Raw genomic sequence first — 16316 nt, forward strand, 5'->3', positions numbered from 1 at the left:
GCACGCATAAACGTGACTGATAGACGCTCACCAACTCCGGTCGCCACAATGTTGACGCTAAACCACCAACAGTGGGGACCGGATCGGGGACTGTAAGAGCAGCGGCAAGCGGTGCAAACTGCAGCGAGTGCCCACAGTGGGAGCCGGCCAACCCAGGTGAGCGGAAGCGTTCTTGGGACCGGGTGACACGCTCAGGACTCAAACCCAAATGCACTGCCATCTAGTCCCTTCTGACTCACAGCGACTCCATCGCAGGATGGAACTGGCCCTGCGGGTTTCCAAGACTCTTCACAGGAGTGAAAAGACTTGTCTTCCTCCCAAGGAATGGCTGGTGGTTTTGAACTGCTGGCCTTGAGGTTAGCAGTCGACCCACTGTGCCACACGGGCCGCTGGAGCGCCTCCGGGGGCTGAAACAGTAAGTTAGCCTGGAGTGTTAGCCTTGGGCATAGTGATACGTGGAAACTGGGCGTGTGGGAACGACGCTTGTTGATGTAACTAATTCAAACCAAACTTGCCGCCCTCAAGTCCCTGCAGACGCACAGCCGTCCTGCAGGACAGGGTAGAACTGCCCCTGGGGGTTTCTCTTACAGGAACAGAAAACCCCGTCTTTCTCCAGCCGAGTGGCGGGTGGTTTCAAACCCAGGACCTTGCAGTCAGCAGTCCAATGCATAACCACTCTGCCGCCAGGCCTCTTTGTAACGAGCGGCAGGGGTGTGTTTATTTTTTCAAGAGGCAGCAAGTCCCCGAAGAGCCATGGCACACACACTTCACACAGCCAGTCTTGGCGTCGGCCCCCCAACAGTGCACTCGGTGTCGTGAGGAATTCTCGCTGACAGAGGGGCGAATGAGAGCCCCATCTTCTCAGCTGGCCCAGCCCCAGGCCCCTGCTGCAGAGGTAAGGGAGGGTCCAGGAGCTGCTTACCCAGGGGAGGTCCCACCCCTGGAGGCCAGGGGACAGGGGCAGGGGTGCCCAGCTCACCTCAGGTGCACGAGGGCTTCCATTGCCATGGCCCGGACAGGAGAGACCAGGCTGTCGATGGGCTCAGCCTTGATGATTGCCTGCGGGACCCAATCAGGCCATGAGCTGCCGGCCACCAGGAGGGCCAGCAGTACGTGCCGGAGGGCCTGACATTCTGGAACATGCACTGTGGTTCTTTGCACACACCCTCCACAGCCCAAAGGAGACAGCGAGTCCAGAGCGTGGAGGGTGTCTAAAGTGGGTGTCAGGAGGAGGACTTGGCTTTGAGTTGGGTGTCCTGGGGGAAATTTCCTCCTACCCCCTGCCCCCAGCCCCCCTCCTCTGTCAAGCAGAGACTGGATGGCCAGTTCCACTGGGTGACCCATAAAATGATGTATGTGGAGTCCCTGGCCCCGGGCCCCCTAGTGGAAACACACTCTGACATCCTACACAGGGCCTCCTGTTCTCAACCCGAGTCTCACTCCCTGCAGGCTCCTCATCCAGGTGGCGACGAGCCGGTTACCAGTATCGGTACTAGGACTGGGGAGGGAGGATCTCAGCTGCTCCTCCACCTGCATCAGCCTTGTCACTGATTCCTGTCTTGGGACAGTGACTGTTTCTCTGTTGTTGTTGCTGTTTTCCATTGAGTGGGTTCCGCGTGGACAGCAGAATGAAGCCCCACCCGCTCAGCCCCATCCTCACAACAACCGCTGTCAAGTCCATCTTGTCCAGGACCTTCCTCTTTTTCCCACCGGATCCTCTACTTTCCCAGGCACCACGCCCTTCTCCAGGGGCCAGCCTCTCCTGACGACACGCCCAAAGGGCATTAGACAGCTGCTCAGCTCACTGCCATCCTTGCCTCTAAGGCGCATTCCGGCTCTGCCTCTTCCAAGACAGAGGCACATGCTCTTTGGCCAGCCCGTGGTACTTTCAGTGTTCTTTGCCAACACTGTCAGGCATAAGCGCTGATTCTTCTTCCATCTCTTTTATCTAGTGTCCAACTTTCAGAGGCAGATGAGGGGGTTGAAAATGCCACTGCAGGGGTCAGACGAAGCACTCCAAAGTCGTGTGGGGCAGATGTACCCAACGCCATGAGCCCTCCGATCTCGCGACTGTGGCTGCCAGGAGCCTGGACTGTGGATCCAAGCAGAGCGCCTTTCCCCATCGGACCAAAGTTCCAGGCAAATGCAGCTCTAGGCTTTGCTTCTTCCGAGCACCTCCCCCACATCCCTGCCCTCGCCCCCAAGGGAACCCCAGTCTGAGTCTTTACAACCAGCCCAGAGCAGCCAGCCACCTCCTGCTCATCACGGGGCCCAGAGGCCCGGGGCCTTCCATCTGGTCTCTAGAGCAATCCTTGGCTTTGAGACCTGGGAAGATGCCTTATTCTGAACCACTACAGTTAGGACACAGAGGCGGGGACTTCAGAGATCCTGCAACCCCATCCCCCCCACTTCCAGGCACCCTTGGGAACTCTGGAAACACCGGGCCTCTGCAGAGAGTCAGACCCTGGCTCCACTCACCGTCAGAATGCTGGTGACAGTGCCCTTCTGGGCAAATTGGACATCGTCCACGTACTCGATGCTCTTGACTGCACTGGCCACCTGCACAATGCTCTTCATGAAGGCCAGTTTGAGGGATACATCCTGGGCCGGACCCAGCCGGTGAGGAGAGAAAGGAGAGCATGCTTGTGAGCAGCCGCCTCACCTCGCCCTACCCAGAACCAGCACAGAGGCGGAGCCCTCCCTGCTTGGGGAACAGAGGGCTTCAGCTCAGGTGCTCTGAGACACGGCACCTCACTCGGCCTTCAGTAGACCACTGAGCATCTACCGGCAGGGACTGGGGCCTGGGCCAGACCAGGGCTGGACAGGGCCTATGGGCCTCCATGTTGCTCCATGACCAGGGCCAGACAGAGACCGAATGCTCCGTGTCCAGGGACAAAGGAGGCCCGTGTCCTCTATGACCAGAGCCTGATGGGGCCCCATGTATCTCTAACCAGGGTCAGACGGGGTCTGAGTGTCCCCTGTCCCTGCCCGTAGATGCTCAGTGGTCTAATGAAGGCCGAGTGAGGACCAAGTGCCTCTATGACAGGGCCATGTATTCTTGTGACCAGGGCCAGACGAGGCCTGAGTGCCCAGAACTCTCTGCACCCCCAGGTAGCCTTTCCTAGGCACTGCAACTGGAGCGTCCAGTGTCACAGAGGGGCAGACGCTTGACCCGCCACATCCTCCCCTCGGGCCATTAGGAAGGAGAGGGAAAGGAGAGGTCACACCCAGGCAAGAAAGAGGCAGACACCCACCCCACCCTCACCCCCCAGTGACACACCCAGGTTTTCTCCGTCCAAGCACAGAGAACAGTCCAGGTCAGGACAACAGGCTCTCTGGGTGCTGGATGCCAGGTAAGAGCCCTGGATGTCTGTCTCCTGGTGGGAGAGGTGGGCAGAGGGTGCTCGCCCCACCCCCGCCTGACTCAGAAACCCGATGGAGTATGTGGTAGGATGGGGCATGGGGGAGGTGCCCGTGGGGTACCTGGCAGCTGCTGGAGTAGTGATGGATGATCTTGGAGGTGATGGGGCTGTCCATGTGGCTGAGGAGCACCTGGGGGTGGCAATAGGTGGCCACGCAACTGTACATGACCATGAGGGCACTCTTCACTGTTTCCCGCCTCCAGGGATGGTCTTTCTGCAGGACAGCAAGCAGGATAAGCAGGGGGTAGGGTGGGATGGGGTGGCTTTAGGAGACAGAGGCAGCCCAGCCAGGCTCAGGGTACTGCATCAACGCCGATGTGGTGGCCTTTCACAGGCTGGAGTAACATGTGCCATTGATGCAGGCTTCTCGATGGACAAGTTTCCTGAAGCACATCACTGGGCCTCTTTTCCTCGATGACCCTGAGTGGACGGACCTGAACCTACCACCCAGGGCTCCAGTGCCTGATGCCGGATGGTCAGTGTGTGTTGGCCCCCTTCCTGGAGGCCACTGTCCACAGCTTCCCAGCCCACCCCCACCAAGCACCTGCTGGGTCAGTGCTCGCCCCACACATGCCAGTGGCCTGGTGGGACAGATAGCTCACATGGTCTGACCGAGCCCACCTTCCAAGTGGGGAGGGGTGCTGGAAGTCCCCTCACACACCTGGATGGGGACAGGAGAGCCAAGGCTTCGAGTAGAGACCGGCCTCCTGGATTTGGACACTGTTCCTATCGCAGGCCCCACATCCAGTCTCCCTGCCCCAGGGCCAGGGGCCAGGGCAGGCCAGGACCTGAGACCTTAAAGACTGCACAAGACATGCCAGGGGTAGGCTCAGTCTACCAGCCTGTCCAGGATTCCTGGGAGCTAGGGCCAGCTTCCCAACTGACCAACCTCTGGACAAGCTTCCTCATGGTCATCTCTGGGGCAGTGGTCACCTCAGCACCCGGGGCAGTACTTCCTGCGTATACCTAGTTCTCTCTGCCTACTGCCCAAGGACCTTCTCTCGTCCTAGTCCTCATCGCCAGGAGCTTCCTGACCCTCCACAAAGGACCCCCAGCTCGGACGGACGGCCAGTGCGCCTCATGCGCACTCCCACAGCTGCGATGTCTGTGGAGGCTTTTGTGTGGCCATGACACGGCCTGCGTGGCAGCAGAGCTTTCAGACTGAGACAGACTGGGAAGAAAGGTCTGACCATCTACTTCCGAAAGGCAACCCATGGAAGCTCTGTGGCTGCATCCCTGCGTGGGGACAGCGCAGGACCTGGGCGCCTGGCTCCTCTGTGTGTGGTTGTGTCGGGGCTGACCAGACCCAGCAAACACCAGTCCCCCCGGGGGAGTCTGCACTGCTGATTTGAAGGCCCTCGGTGATCCGTGAAGGGCTTGGATCCCTCGGGGATGTCCGGGTCATGGGAGGCCCATCTGTCTGTGGTCACCAACAGCGAGTATGGTCCTGCCCTATGTCAGGCCCAGGATCTCAGTCACCTTGGTGATGGGGGACTTGGAGGGCGTGTCTAGCAGACCTCATGAGGGCGCTGGCTGGGCGCGCTTGTGGGCTGCATCATGCCCCACCCCACCCAGGGTGGGGGCCCAAACTCCTCTACCCATGCCTGAGAAAGCTGGGCAGTGAAGAAGAAAGATGGAAGGAGAGTCGAAGCTTTAGAATGCCAGCAAGGGCCCCAGAAGAAGGGGCACCTTGGTCTTCGAGGAAGTCAGCCCACATGCTCCTCAGATCCGGTGTGGCCAGACATCGGCCATTTTCCGCCAACTGACGTGCGTGGGCAAGCTGCACACCAAGGCAACGGGGAAGACGCAGAAGAGCCCACGCACCTGGAGGGGGGTGCTGGAGAAGGCCATCGGGCATCCCACGGACAGCCCAGGGCACAAGCACCTCTGTCTCGAAGGGGCCCAGCCCGAGAGCCCCTCAGAGACAAGCATGGAGAGACTTTGCCTCACGCACTTTGGACGTGTCTGTTGTCGGGAGAGACCAGACCGGTCCCTGGAGGAGCACGAGGTGCTTGGTAAGGAGAACAGGGCAGCAAACAATAGCACCGGCCCTCGACCAGACGGGTTGGCACAGTGGCCGCCGTGAGGGCTGAAACCCAAGAACAAGAGCGAGGATGGCACAGGACCGGGCGGGGTTTGTTTTGCAGCACACGGGGCGCTGCATTGGGATTGAGCCCACGGCTCAATGGACCACAATGATAGACAGCAACGCCCGTGGCGGGTCCTGTTCGAGAACAGGACTGGCTTCGTTATCTTCATCCCATCCCAACCAAGTCGGGTGGCTTCCAGAGCTGATCGCTTCTGAGTTACCGAAAGAGTCATCCAGAGCGCCCGGCACGCTCATAGGCCATCTGGGGTTTGCTAACTAACAAGGAGCCCATGGCGGACGGGGGCGCCTGACCAGGAAGCCGTGGGCAGAGTCGAAACCCTGCTCCCAGTCAGGTGTCTTCATGAAGGGACAGAGACCCGCGTCTGCCCCACAAAGCACTCATGGTATCTGTGCTGCAGCAGCACCAGGAGGCGAGGAGCTAGGATCGGCACAGAGGGTTGGGCTTCAAGGGACCCAGAGAGCTGAGGGTGGGACCAGAGTCTTACCCGCCAAGCGCCGATCTGCCAGGTCTGCTCCGACTCCTGGATCCTCTCCTCAAAGTCCTGGAGCACGTTCAGTACCGTCTTCACCTGGCCCCGGGCACACAGGCCGAAGCAGAGGATGATGCCCTGCAGGGGACCATCCCGATGGGTGAGGCCTCATGCTTGCACTCTCTCTCTCTCTCTCTCTCTCTCTCTCTCTCTCTCTCTCTCTCTCTCTCACAGACTCTCTCTCTGTCTCTCTGACACACACAGACTCTCTCTCTCTCTCTCTCTCTCTCTCACACACACACACACACACACACACACACACACACACACACACACATACACACACACACACTCTGCCAGCCCCCCCTCCCAGGGCCAGCCGGCACCTCCCGGTCAAAGTCGTTGCTGTAGTCCGTCTTGTAGAGTAGCTCCAGCAGCAGCACCTCCACCCTGTCGGCCTCCAGGCCCATGGCCAGCGTGAAGCCCAGAGCGCGGTACAGAAAGGCCTGGAGAGTCAGACACAGCCAGAGAAGATCCAATAGCTGCCTGGTTGCCTGCCTGGCTGGGGGCTCGCCCACCCGCCAGGGTGTCCAGTACAGAGCCCTCCGGCCCCTTTTGAAAAAAATGCACTGGTATCTTTGCTTGTTGGGAGATATTTGGAGTTGGGGGATTCCTTGTTATCTCCAAAGACAACTTCTCAAGCAAGAGTCTGATTCGTTTTACGCTAAGGTACACCTGTCCCAAGCCATGGGCTTCTCAATCGCCTCCCACGCACGGAGGAGGAGCCTTGGTGGCGTAGTAGGTTCCGTGTTGAGCTGCAGACCTCCAGGTCAGCACGCTGAAACCACCGCTGTCCAACAGGAGTAAGAGGAGGCTGTCTACTCCCGTGAAGACCTATCGCCTCAGAAGCCCACGGGGGCAGTTCTAGAATGCCGCACAGGGCCGCTATGAGTCAGAATCGATTCCATGGCATGGTGCGAGCTTCATGTAGACCTTCCCCTGCCAGCCTGCGGTGAGTCTGGGTCCCTGCATCACAGATGCATATGCCTGGAAGCTCCAGGGTAGGCACGCTGCCCGGTGGTCCCCCACTGCTGGTGGGAGCCATGCCCAAAGTCCAGCTGCTCCTACTCTGGTGAGTAGCGACTAGGGTCCGGAGCGCCCATGAGTGGCCGAGTGAATCAATTGCTCACTCTCCATCAGAAGCAAAGAGGAGGGAAGGGGACCTGAGTCGGAGTCAGAACGGACCGCGTGGCAGTGGTTCCCAGGCTCCTTGTCTCTCCCTGTGCATGCAGGCAGGACCACGGACAAGGACGACCACACGAGCGTGCATGGATCTGAATCATGATGCTGCAGAAGAGGACTGAACGTGGCACAGACTGCCGGAAGGACAGGCTGGACAAGCCGTGCAGCCAGAGAGCTCCTCAGAGGCAAGGAGGGCGGGGCTTCCTCTCACGGACTTTGGACCTGTTGTCAGGAGAGCCCAGTCCCTGGAGAAGGACACCCTGCTTGGTAAAGTCGAGGGGCAGTGAAACAGAGCAAGACCCTTGACGGGATGGATGGACACCGTGGCTGCAACCATGGGCTCCGATGTAGGAACCACAGATAGGCCGGTGCAGGGCCAGGCAGTGCTTGCTCTGCTTTGCTGCAGAGAGGCTTGTGATGAGCCGGAACAGGCTTCATAGCACCTAACAATCCTGGCCAAGTCCTCCAGCAGTGAGGCATGGCTTCTGACCAGCCGTCTATCCTTCAGCGAGGGAGGGTCGGAGCGTGTTGTCGGTTGTATTTGTTGCACTCGTCAGTGCCCAGGGGGGCAGGGGGGCGTGGTGGGCCACAGGGTGGGCATTGGCTGGTTGGGGCAGTAGCTCTTCAGGCCTTTCTTTCTCCCTTAGTCTGTCTTAGATGAGAAGCTTGGCGGAAACCAGTTCATTGTCAAAGCCATATGCCAGGCTCCAAGGACAGATGGTGGTGGCTACACAGGAAGTGCCAGGATGGGAGACTCCACAGAAGGCAAGAATTCTTCCCCTGACCTACCACTGCCTGTGTGCATTTAAAGCTCAACAACAGCAGCGCTGTCATCGTTGTCACATACAGCCCTAGAGGACAGGGTAGACCCGGCTCCAGAGGGTTCCCGAAGCTGTAATTTGTACAGAAGCAGACTTCTGCATCTCTCTCCTACAGAGTGGACAATGGGTTTGAACCACCAACCTTTCCGTTAGCAGCTAACTCCTCCACCACTGTGCCTAAGCAGAGCCAATTTGTACTCCCACCGACAAATCCAGGAACACCTGTACTTGTGGTGACTGTGTTAGTCTGGGTAGACTAGAGACATGAGTCCAGGGAAAATCATATGTGTATAAGAAAGGACTTTACATAAAACAGCAATTGTATATTGAGAACATATCCCAGACCAGTCCAGATCAAGTCCATAAGTCCAATATTAGCTATATGTCCGATACCAGTCTATAAATCCCTCTTGAGACGTGCAATGACGCTGAATTCAAGATCACAGGCCAGTGTGTGGAAAGTCTTGTGGATCCAGTGGTGGTGGAAGCGCGCTGACAGGGGTCTCCACGTGGCTCCTCCAGCTCCAGGGCTCTGACTCCATCAGGGGTCTCCACATGGCTTGTCAGCAGGAAGATGAGTCAGAGAGGGTGGCTCTGGCTCCATAGTACCTCCAAATGAGGTCATCAAGCTGTGCCCTGATTGACAAGCTAAACTTCACCACTTCACTCTTAATAGTCTCAAGTTGACACCAGATTATGTGAACAAGGTAGAACTGCCTCTCTGGGTTTCCAAGTCTATCACTCTATGGGAGTAGAAAGCCTCGTCTATCTCCTGAGAAGTAGCTGGTGGTTGCGAACCATTGACTTTGAGGTCAGCAGCCCAACAGGGAACCCACAGTGCCTCCAGGTAGGTATCAACGTGTTAGAAGACAAAACAGGAAACCACCTGCCTCTCCCCCAGGACTCTGTCCACAGGTACACATCATGGGACCCTCCTCATTGCCTTTCACTGGAGTCCACCCCGCCCACCTGCAGGGACTAACCTTCTCCAGGGAGGGGCTGTCAAAGCTCTCAATCTGGTTGTTCAGCTCCTTGCTCAGGCGCAGGCTCCAGCCGGACCCCCGGGTCTTCTTGAGGGAGTTTCTCAGAAACTGGGGGGCGGCGGGGAGGAGGAGGGCAGAAATGACACTGGGACACTGTGTGGTTTTGAGTAGCTGTTTGCCTTCCATGGGCCCCTCCCCAACCTCTAGATCTCTACTCCACAAAGCCCGATCCTTGATCTGTGTTCTGGGGGTCGGGGGGCTCCTGTGGCTGTGGGGGGTGGAGGGAGGGGTGCCGGCTGTCCATTGCTTCCTCGACTACTCGTTTCTCTGGGATGGAAACTGCTCCCAGTCCTCTCTGCTGACAGATGCTGCTATGGACACATCAGTCTTATCTGAGAGAATTCCAAAAACCCAAACTCGCTGCCATTGGGCCGATTTCTACTCACAGGGAGACTCTATAGGACGAGAACTTCCCCCTATGGGTTGCCAAGACTAACTCTTTTTTTTTCTTCTTTTTTTACATTTTATTAGGGGCTCATACAACTCTTATCACAATCCACACATATACATACATCAATTGTATAAAGCACATCCGTACATTCTTTGCCCAATCACTCTCAAAGCATTTGCTCTCCACTTAAGCCCTCTGCATCAGGTCCTCTTTTTTTTCCCCCTCCCTCCCCGGTCCCCCCTCCCTCATGAGCCCTTAATAATCCACAGATTGTTATTTTGTCATATCTTGCCTTATCCGGAGCAAGACTAACTCTTTATGGGATTGGAACACCTCATCTTTCTCTCACGGAGTGGCTGGTGGTTTCAAACTGTTGACCATGTGTTAGCAGCCCAGTGTGTAAGCACTGTGCCCCAGAGCTCCAATAGGACAGCATATCCTTTAATTTCTCCTAACCTCACATGCCAGCTCCACCAGGCGCCCATCTGCCCTTGCCCCTTTCCTCAGCAGCCACAATCAGCTCCTTACCTGAATCAGCTTGTCTTCCCAGGTCTTCTGATTCCAAGTGAACTCCGTGTGTTCTACAGAAAGAGAAGCACCACCCCTGCTTTCTCCGGCTTCTCTTTCTCTTCCAACTCACCTTCCTGGCCTGGCATCTGAGGTCCCCCACAGATGGGTCCACCCTACATGACATTCCCCTTCCCACCATCCCCACCTGCTTGGCCAGTCCCTAAGGCCAACTCAGGCTCTGTGGGTCCACCTGAACCTCAGCTCCTGCACAGGGGTGTAGGAGAGACAGTTGATCTAGAGTGGCTGGCTTATAGGAATTTGAGTAGTTGATGTGGAGTGAGTGGTTGATACGTAGGAGATGGTGGATACTGAGTGGACAGTTGGCAGGGAAGGGGTGTTTGGGATGGAGGAGATGGTTGATAGGAAGATGATTCGTGTTGAGTGGATTGTTGAAAGGGAAGGGCATGGTTGGCATCGAGTGGAGGGTGGGCATGAAGGGGATAGTCGATGGGCAGCGGATGGTTGCCTGGAGTGTATGGTTTGTGTTGAGGGGACAGTTGAAATGGCATGGGTGGTTGGCGTGGATGTTGGGAGTGGCTGGCATTTGATGTTGAGGAGATAGTTCAAATGAAGTGGAGGGTTGATGGGAAATGGATGAAGGGCATGGAAGGGGTGGCTGGCATGCAGTGGGTGGGCGATGTTGATTGGATCATTGACACGCACTAGATGGTTAGCATGGAGGAGATGGCTGGCATAGAGTGGGTGGTTGGTATTGAGACAGTTGAAATGGAGTGGAGGGTTGCTGGGGAATGGATGATGGGTGTGGAGGGGTGGCCAGCGCCGCATGGACCTTTGGCTTGGTCGCACTAAGGGTGCCTCACCTTCCAGGTACTGGACCAGCAGTGGGATTTCCAGCTCCCACATGTCAGCCATGGAGGGGGCAATGCTCTGGCTCAGGGTCCGCAGGAGGTTGAGCATGGCGATCCCTCGCCCCTCGCCCTTGTAGGGGGATGACATCAGCACCTGGAGGGGCACAGAGGCCCAGGTGAGGCCCTGCCTGGGAGCCTCACTCCTTGAGTTGGATCCTCACTGTACTCACTTGTAAAGGGAGGCATTGGGCAGATGAGAGCTTTTCAAATAGACTTCCAGGAATCCCCAAGGACAGAGCATGCCCCCCCCCCTCCATAGAAGAAAAAGGCAGAAAAGCAGGACTCTGGGCCCCTCTTTTCCCCCGATGCACGGGAACAAGCATTCACATCTACGGCCAGTGTGAGTGTGCAGACATAGGGACAAGGACTGAACCCAATCCATAACAAGTCATTGGGGTCCTCCTTCCCCAGCTAGCGGAGGACACTACCCCCGCCACAAACACCCAGGAAGGGTGATAGAGAGCCAGACAGCTCGGTCCTGCCAAGTAAGTGTTCAGATCCCTCGCTGGCCCTGGCCCCTCCTCCTCTGGGAGCGCTCACACAGGGACCAGAGAGCATGGTGGTGGGGAGGGGCGACATCCAATGAGAACCACTCACCAGGAGCCGGGCCAGAAGTTTCTGGGGAGCAGGCAGATCCACTGCAGAGAGGAGGAGAGACACCTCCAGAACACGACCCCATAGTTCCAAGGGGGCTGTATCCTGCAGGGAGACCCCTCCCCCACCAGGACCCCCATCGTCCCCCAGGGTGGAAGGTGGGTCTGTCCCGGGGAATCTCCCATAAAGGACATCACTGTAATTGATTCTCTTGGGAAGAAATGACATCGCATTCACGGGTTGGGTTTAGAAGGTGCTGTTTGTTCTCTGAGCTTCACCATGTCGGAGGACACCAGCGTTTTCAGGACAATGCTCTTCTGAGATGACAACACCCTCTCTTCCCTCCCACCCCCTGCCTCCTACACCCTCTCTTCCCTCCCACCCCCTGCCTCCTTACTGGGGCATCTTGGGAGTTGGGGCAAATGGACAAAGGAGGAGTCATGCCTGCTGCCAAGTTTCAGGTGTGTGTGTGTGTGTGTTGGTGGGGGCAGGGAAGGGGGCCACGTTTCAGGGGTGTGTGTGTGTATAAGGGAAAGGGGGTGGAGTACAATGGGGCTCAGCCCCTGCATGGGGCTCATGCAGAGAAAGGCTCATAAGGTTGGAGGCAGTCCATTGGCTGCTCCAGCAGCCAGCTGGGCAGGGAGCTGCCCACCATGCCTGCTGTGGCTGGCCGAGTTGGTCCCCACGTCCTTGTGGAGCTGACGTTCGGCCAGGTTGGTCAGGCTGATGCAGATGGGGGTCAGGGCCTCCGTGTAGTCTGTCTCCATGATGTAGCAGAGGAGCCTGACCCAAAACTCCTGGGGAGAGCGGTGGGGAGACAGGAGCCCAGGATTAGCCAGGGACATTGCCCCATGGTCACTGCAGGGGAGCCACCAGGCTCCGTGCAGAGTCTGGCCTTGCAGAGCTGTCCATGCATCTCCTTGGCTCTGGAGGACTGGCTACACTGCCAACCCTGGTCTGTTCCAGGGTACATATGCACCACCAACCCTGAGATGGCATGGGACAGCTCCCACTGGTCTCTGTCAAGCCTGGCAAATCCTGGGTCCAGCCCCTCTGTCCCTACTGCCCTCCCACCGCACGACTCACGTCCTCTAATGCAAGGTCCTCCCTCGGTCTCCACGTCCTCTCAAAGCATACACTAGGCAGGCAGCCTTTCCATGTTTGCCGGTGACCTTGGGTCTGTACTACTGGCCCTTCACCTTCAGTGAGTGGCATCTCCCTCCCCTCACTCTCCTCTTCTCCACGGCTCTCTCTTGATGGCCATGGAGCAGACCCAGCTAATCCTGCCTCCCCCACCAGTCTCCTCCCTCTCACCCCCTAAGAGTTGGGGGTGAGGCCTCAGTTCTACCAACTAACAAATGCCCTTGCTGGACCTGCTCCAGCCAGCAGGACTAGCATCCCCCTGCTCCTGAGTCCCCCACCCCCTCAGGAGGCAGGGTGCTGACCTGGAAGGAGGGTTTCAACCTGGCTCCCCCGTTCATCAGCTGTGGGGCCTCAAGAAAATGAATATTCCTCTGAGCATGAGCTTCCTCCTCTAAAAGGAGGAAGCTGCCTCGTAATAATTGGATGAGATTGTGCCTGCAGCGTCCCTAGTTCCTTACTTGGGATGGGTAGATGCCCAGAGGACTGTCACTCCAAAGACCAAACTCCAAAGACCAAACTCACTGCCATCAAGTCGATTCCAACCCACAGTGACCCTGTGCTGTTATTTTCATCACCGCTTGTGTAATTAAGGCAAGCAGCCCCCATATGACGCGCATCAGACCTCACCAAATAGACTGTTAATCTCTCCTCGGTGGTGGTGTTGAATGTGTGCCCGGTCTTACCGCTGTGGCACATTGTACCATTCTCACTGCATGTGCACCGGAGGCGATGGAGCCCAAGGCCTCGCCGAATGGGCCACGGTTCCTTCCTCCTGTGAGCTGGCACCATGTGATGTCAGTGAGTAAGTGAGTGAGTGAGTGAGTGAGTGAGTGAGTGAGTGAGTGAGTGAGTGAGTGAGTGAGTGACTGAGTGAGTGAGTGAGTGAGTGACTGAGTGAGTGAGTGACTGAGTGACTGACTGAGTGACTGACTGAGTGACCGAGTGACTGAGTGACTGAGTGACTGAGTGAGTGACTGAGTGAGCCTCCGTGATGCTGTCTTTGTAAGCTTTTCCTATCCTATTGCTGTGACTCTGTGCACTACAATCCCAAGCCCACCGTCGGTTTTCTCTGTAGCCTACAGATCCCCTGGGCTTCCTAATATTCCGCCTCCTTCGGTGGACGTCCTGGTGGCTTTGGCCTGACAGGGACTTAACTGACTATCTGTGCCACTGACCAGCCCAAGACTTTTTCTTGAGCCCGCTCCCCACACAGAGTGGGCAGGACACGCGGTAAGGCGGTGGGCACCTCTCAGGGAACACATCATCTCAAGGCACATCAGAGTCGACTGTGTGCCTGGCACTGCCAGAGACCAGGAGCAAGTGCCCTTCAAGGCGGTCCAGCTATGGCGCTGGGTCTTGAAGGGTGAGGGCTCAGGCAGTTACCAGAGGAAGACGCTCAGGCTGCCCCAACCACCCCAAGCATGGGGGCGGAAGAAGCGACAGCGGTGGCAATGGGCACCTGGGCATGGTAGCGTCCCTCCTCGTCCTGGCTGGCACAGGGCAGGCAGGAGCTGAGCCCAGCAGGGAGGCTCATGCGCGTGGAGGGGTGGGGTTGGGGGACTCACTCACATTGGTCATCCCGCTGACCGAGGAGGTGATGATCCTCACGGTGTCCATGGTGACTTTGTGGACCATCTTCTCCTCCAGGTCCCTCTGATAAAAGCTCTCCCGGCGGTTTGTCTAGAAGGCAGTCCCGAGGGCCCCCAGGTGTGGGATGTGAATGGGGCTGGGGTTTCCTGTAGCCCTGAGTATGGTCGCCTGACTCCCACGGGGCTTGCTACCCAGGCATATATGTGTGTGGGGGGTGGGTGGGGGGTGCTCTCTGAGAGGCTCAAGGTCAGGCGTGCCTCTATCATGAATTTTAGATTCCTGGGATATGCATTGGCTTGATGACCTCGAGCGGGAGGTCGGCCGTTCAAAATCACCAGTCGCTCTGTGGGAGAGAGAGGAGGCTGTGTGCTCCTGTGAAGAGTTCCAGGCTCAGAAACCCACGGGGTGCAGTTCTAGAGTGTCCTGTGGGCTCACCATACTCTGCTCACTATACTGGTCACTCTGGCACTGAGCAAGCCCTATGGCTATGCAGACATTCCCCTGCCAGCCTGCGGTGTGTCTGGGTCCCTGCATCACAGATGCATACGATGCATATGCCTAGGAGCTCCAGGGTAGGGGTGCTGCCCGGTGGTCCCCCACTGATGGTGGGAACCATGCCCAAAGTTCAGCTGCTCCTACTCTGGTGAGTAGCGACTGGGGTCTGGAGCGGCCATGAGTGGCTGAGTGAATCTATTGCTTCGCTCACAAACTGTCCAGAGAACTCAGGGATTGTGCTAACCTCACCCTCCTCGGCCCTGAGACCAGAAGAACTAGATGGTGCCTGCCTGCCACTGCCAACTGCTCTAAAAGGATCCCATTAGATTGTCCCAGCAAGAGAGGGGAGAAAGAAAGAAAGATGGAACAGAACTCAAAAACCGTAACAGGACCAGGCCTGCTGATCACACAGAGCAGGCAGGCCCCTGGAGACTGTGTCCCCTGAGCCGCCCTCCCAGCCTGGAACGGAACCCATCCTGAGGGTTCAACTCGTGACAGCACCAGGGCAATGTGAACGCCTTGGGGTAATCATCACAGGAGAGTCCAAGGGCAGCATCTGCCCAGGGATGGGGTTCAGGGGGCAGGCAGCGACAGAGAAACCACGCTGCTTGGAGAACTGTCACTCAAAGGCGGAGTCCGGTCTGCCTGCTGGGGTCACTCACCAGCTTATAGGTGGACAAGGTCAACTGTACGGACACGTACTTCAGCCCCCAGCCTTTGATCCTGTCCTGGTAGCCAGACAGTGCCAACTGGCCGATGATGCGGAGAATGGCCATCCTCACCTGAGTGGGCAGGACGTGGGAGGATAGTGGGTTTGAGCGTGAACTTTTAGGATGGGAGGCAACTGCGACTTGGGGACCTTCTGGGCCAGACGTGCTTACTCTACCCACCCCCAGCCCCCGTGTCATCCACAGGGCCCCTTCCCTATAGCACCCCAACCCAGGAGTCTCATCTGAACCCAAGACACAGGATCTTTGGCATGGGGTCAGGGGGAGAGACTGAAGCCCTGGTGGCATAGTAGTGGCACAATTGGGCATCTTCAAGGTCAGCAGTTTGAAACCACCAACCACTTATTTGGAGAAAGATGGGGCTTTCTACTCCTGTAAAGACCTACAGTCTTGGAAACCCACAGGGGCTGCTGTACCCTGCCCTATAGGGCACTGGGAGTCCGTTTTGACTCAATGTCATTGAGTTCAGCCATTGAATTGAGTTGGTTGGTGGGAAAGAATGCCTTCCACCCTGGGGTCCCTGGCCACGGCGCCTGTCTGGTTCCGGTCCAGAGCAAGCCCGCTCACTCTTCCTCTCACTGACTAAATCCTCAGGCCCACATTCTCCCAGAATTCCTCCACTTCCCTGTCCCTGGATCCATAGTCACAACCACCCCACACACACCCCTCACAGCCCAGAGCTACGGCGGCACCCCAAGCTGTCCCAGCCCCAGTGCAGCCTGAGAGAGTGACTTGTGACCATGGCTTGAAGGCAAGAGTTGCCTCATCTGGTTGCTTTCCCAAATGAAATGCAGCCTTAAGCATCCTATGCCACCAAGCAGAGCAGCT

General features: G+C 57.3%; 1 protein-coding gene across 1 annotated transcript in view; it reads right to left on the reverse strand.

The window, feature by feature from the left end:
• The window catches only part of MROH2A (maestro heat like repeat family member 2A), a 54777-nt gene that overhangs the window by 25466 nt on the left and 12995 nt on the right, over nt 1–16316 (reverse strand). The window contains exons 12-23 of the mRNA XM_075530137.1: nt 15423–15542; nt 14245–14355; nt 12185–12329; nt 11536–11576; nt 10891–11032; nt 10028–10080; nt 9049–9156; nt 6389–6508; nt 6018–6140; nt 3484–3636; nt 2479–2601; nt 980–1059 (exon numbers count right to left, since the gene is read on the reverse strand). Coding sequence (XP_075386252.1) covers nt 980–1059; nt 2479–2601; nt 3484–3636; nt 6018–6140; nt 6389–6508; nt 9049–9156; nt 10028–10080; nt 10891–11032; nt 11536–11576; nt 12185–12329; nt 14245–14355; nt 15423–15542 — 1319 coding nt within the window. The remainder of the gene's footprint in view (nt 1–979; nt 1060–2478; nt 2602–3483; nt 3637–6017; nt 6141–6388; nt 6509–9048; nt 9157–10027; nt 10081–10890; nt 11033–11535; nt 11577–12184; nt 12330–14244; nt 14356–15422; nt 15543–16316) is intronic.

The sequence above is a fragment of the Tenrec ecaudatus genome, chromosome 13 (genome assembly GCF_050624435.1).
Source record: "Tenrec ecaudatus isolate mTenEca1 chromosome 13, mTenEca1.hap1, whole genome shotgun sequence".
NCBI classification, from domain to species: Eukaryota; Metazoa; Chordata; class Mammalia; order Afrosoricida; family Tenrecidae; genus Tenrec; species Tenrec ecaudatus.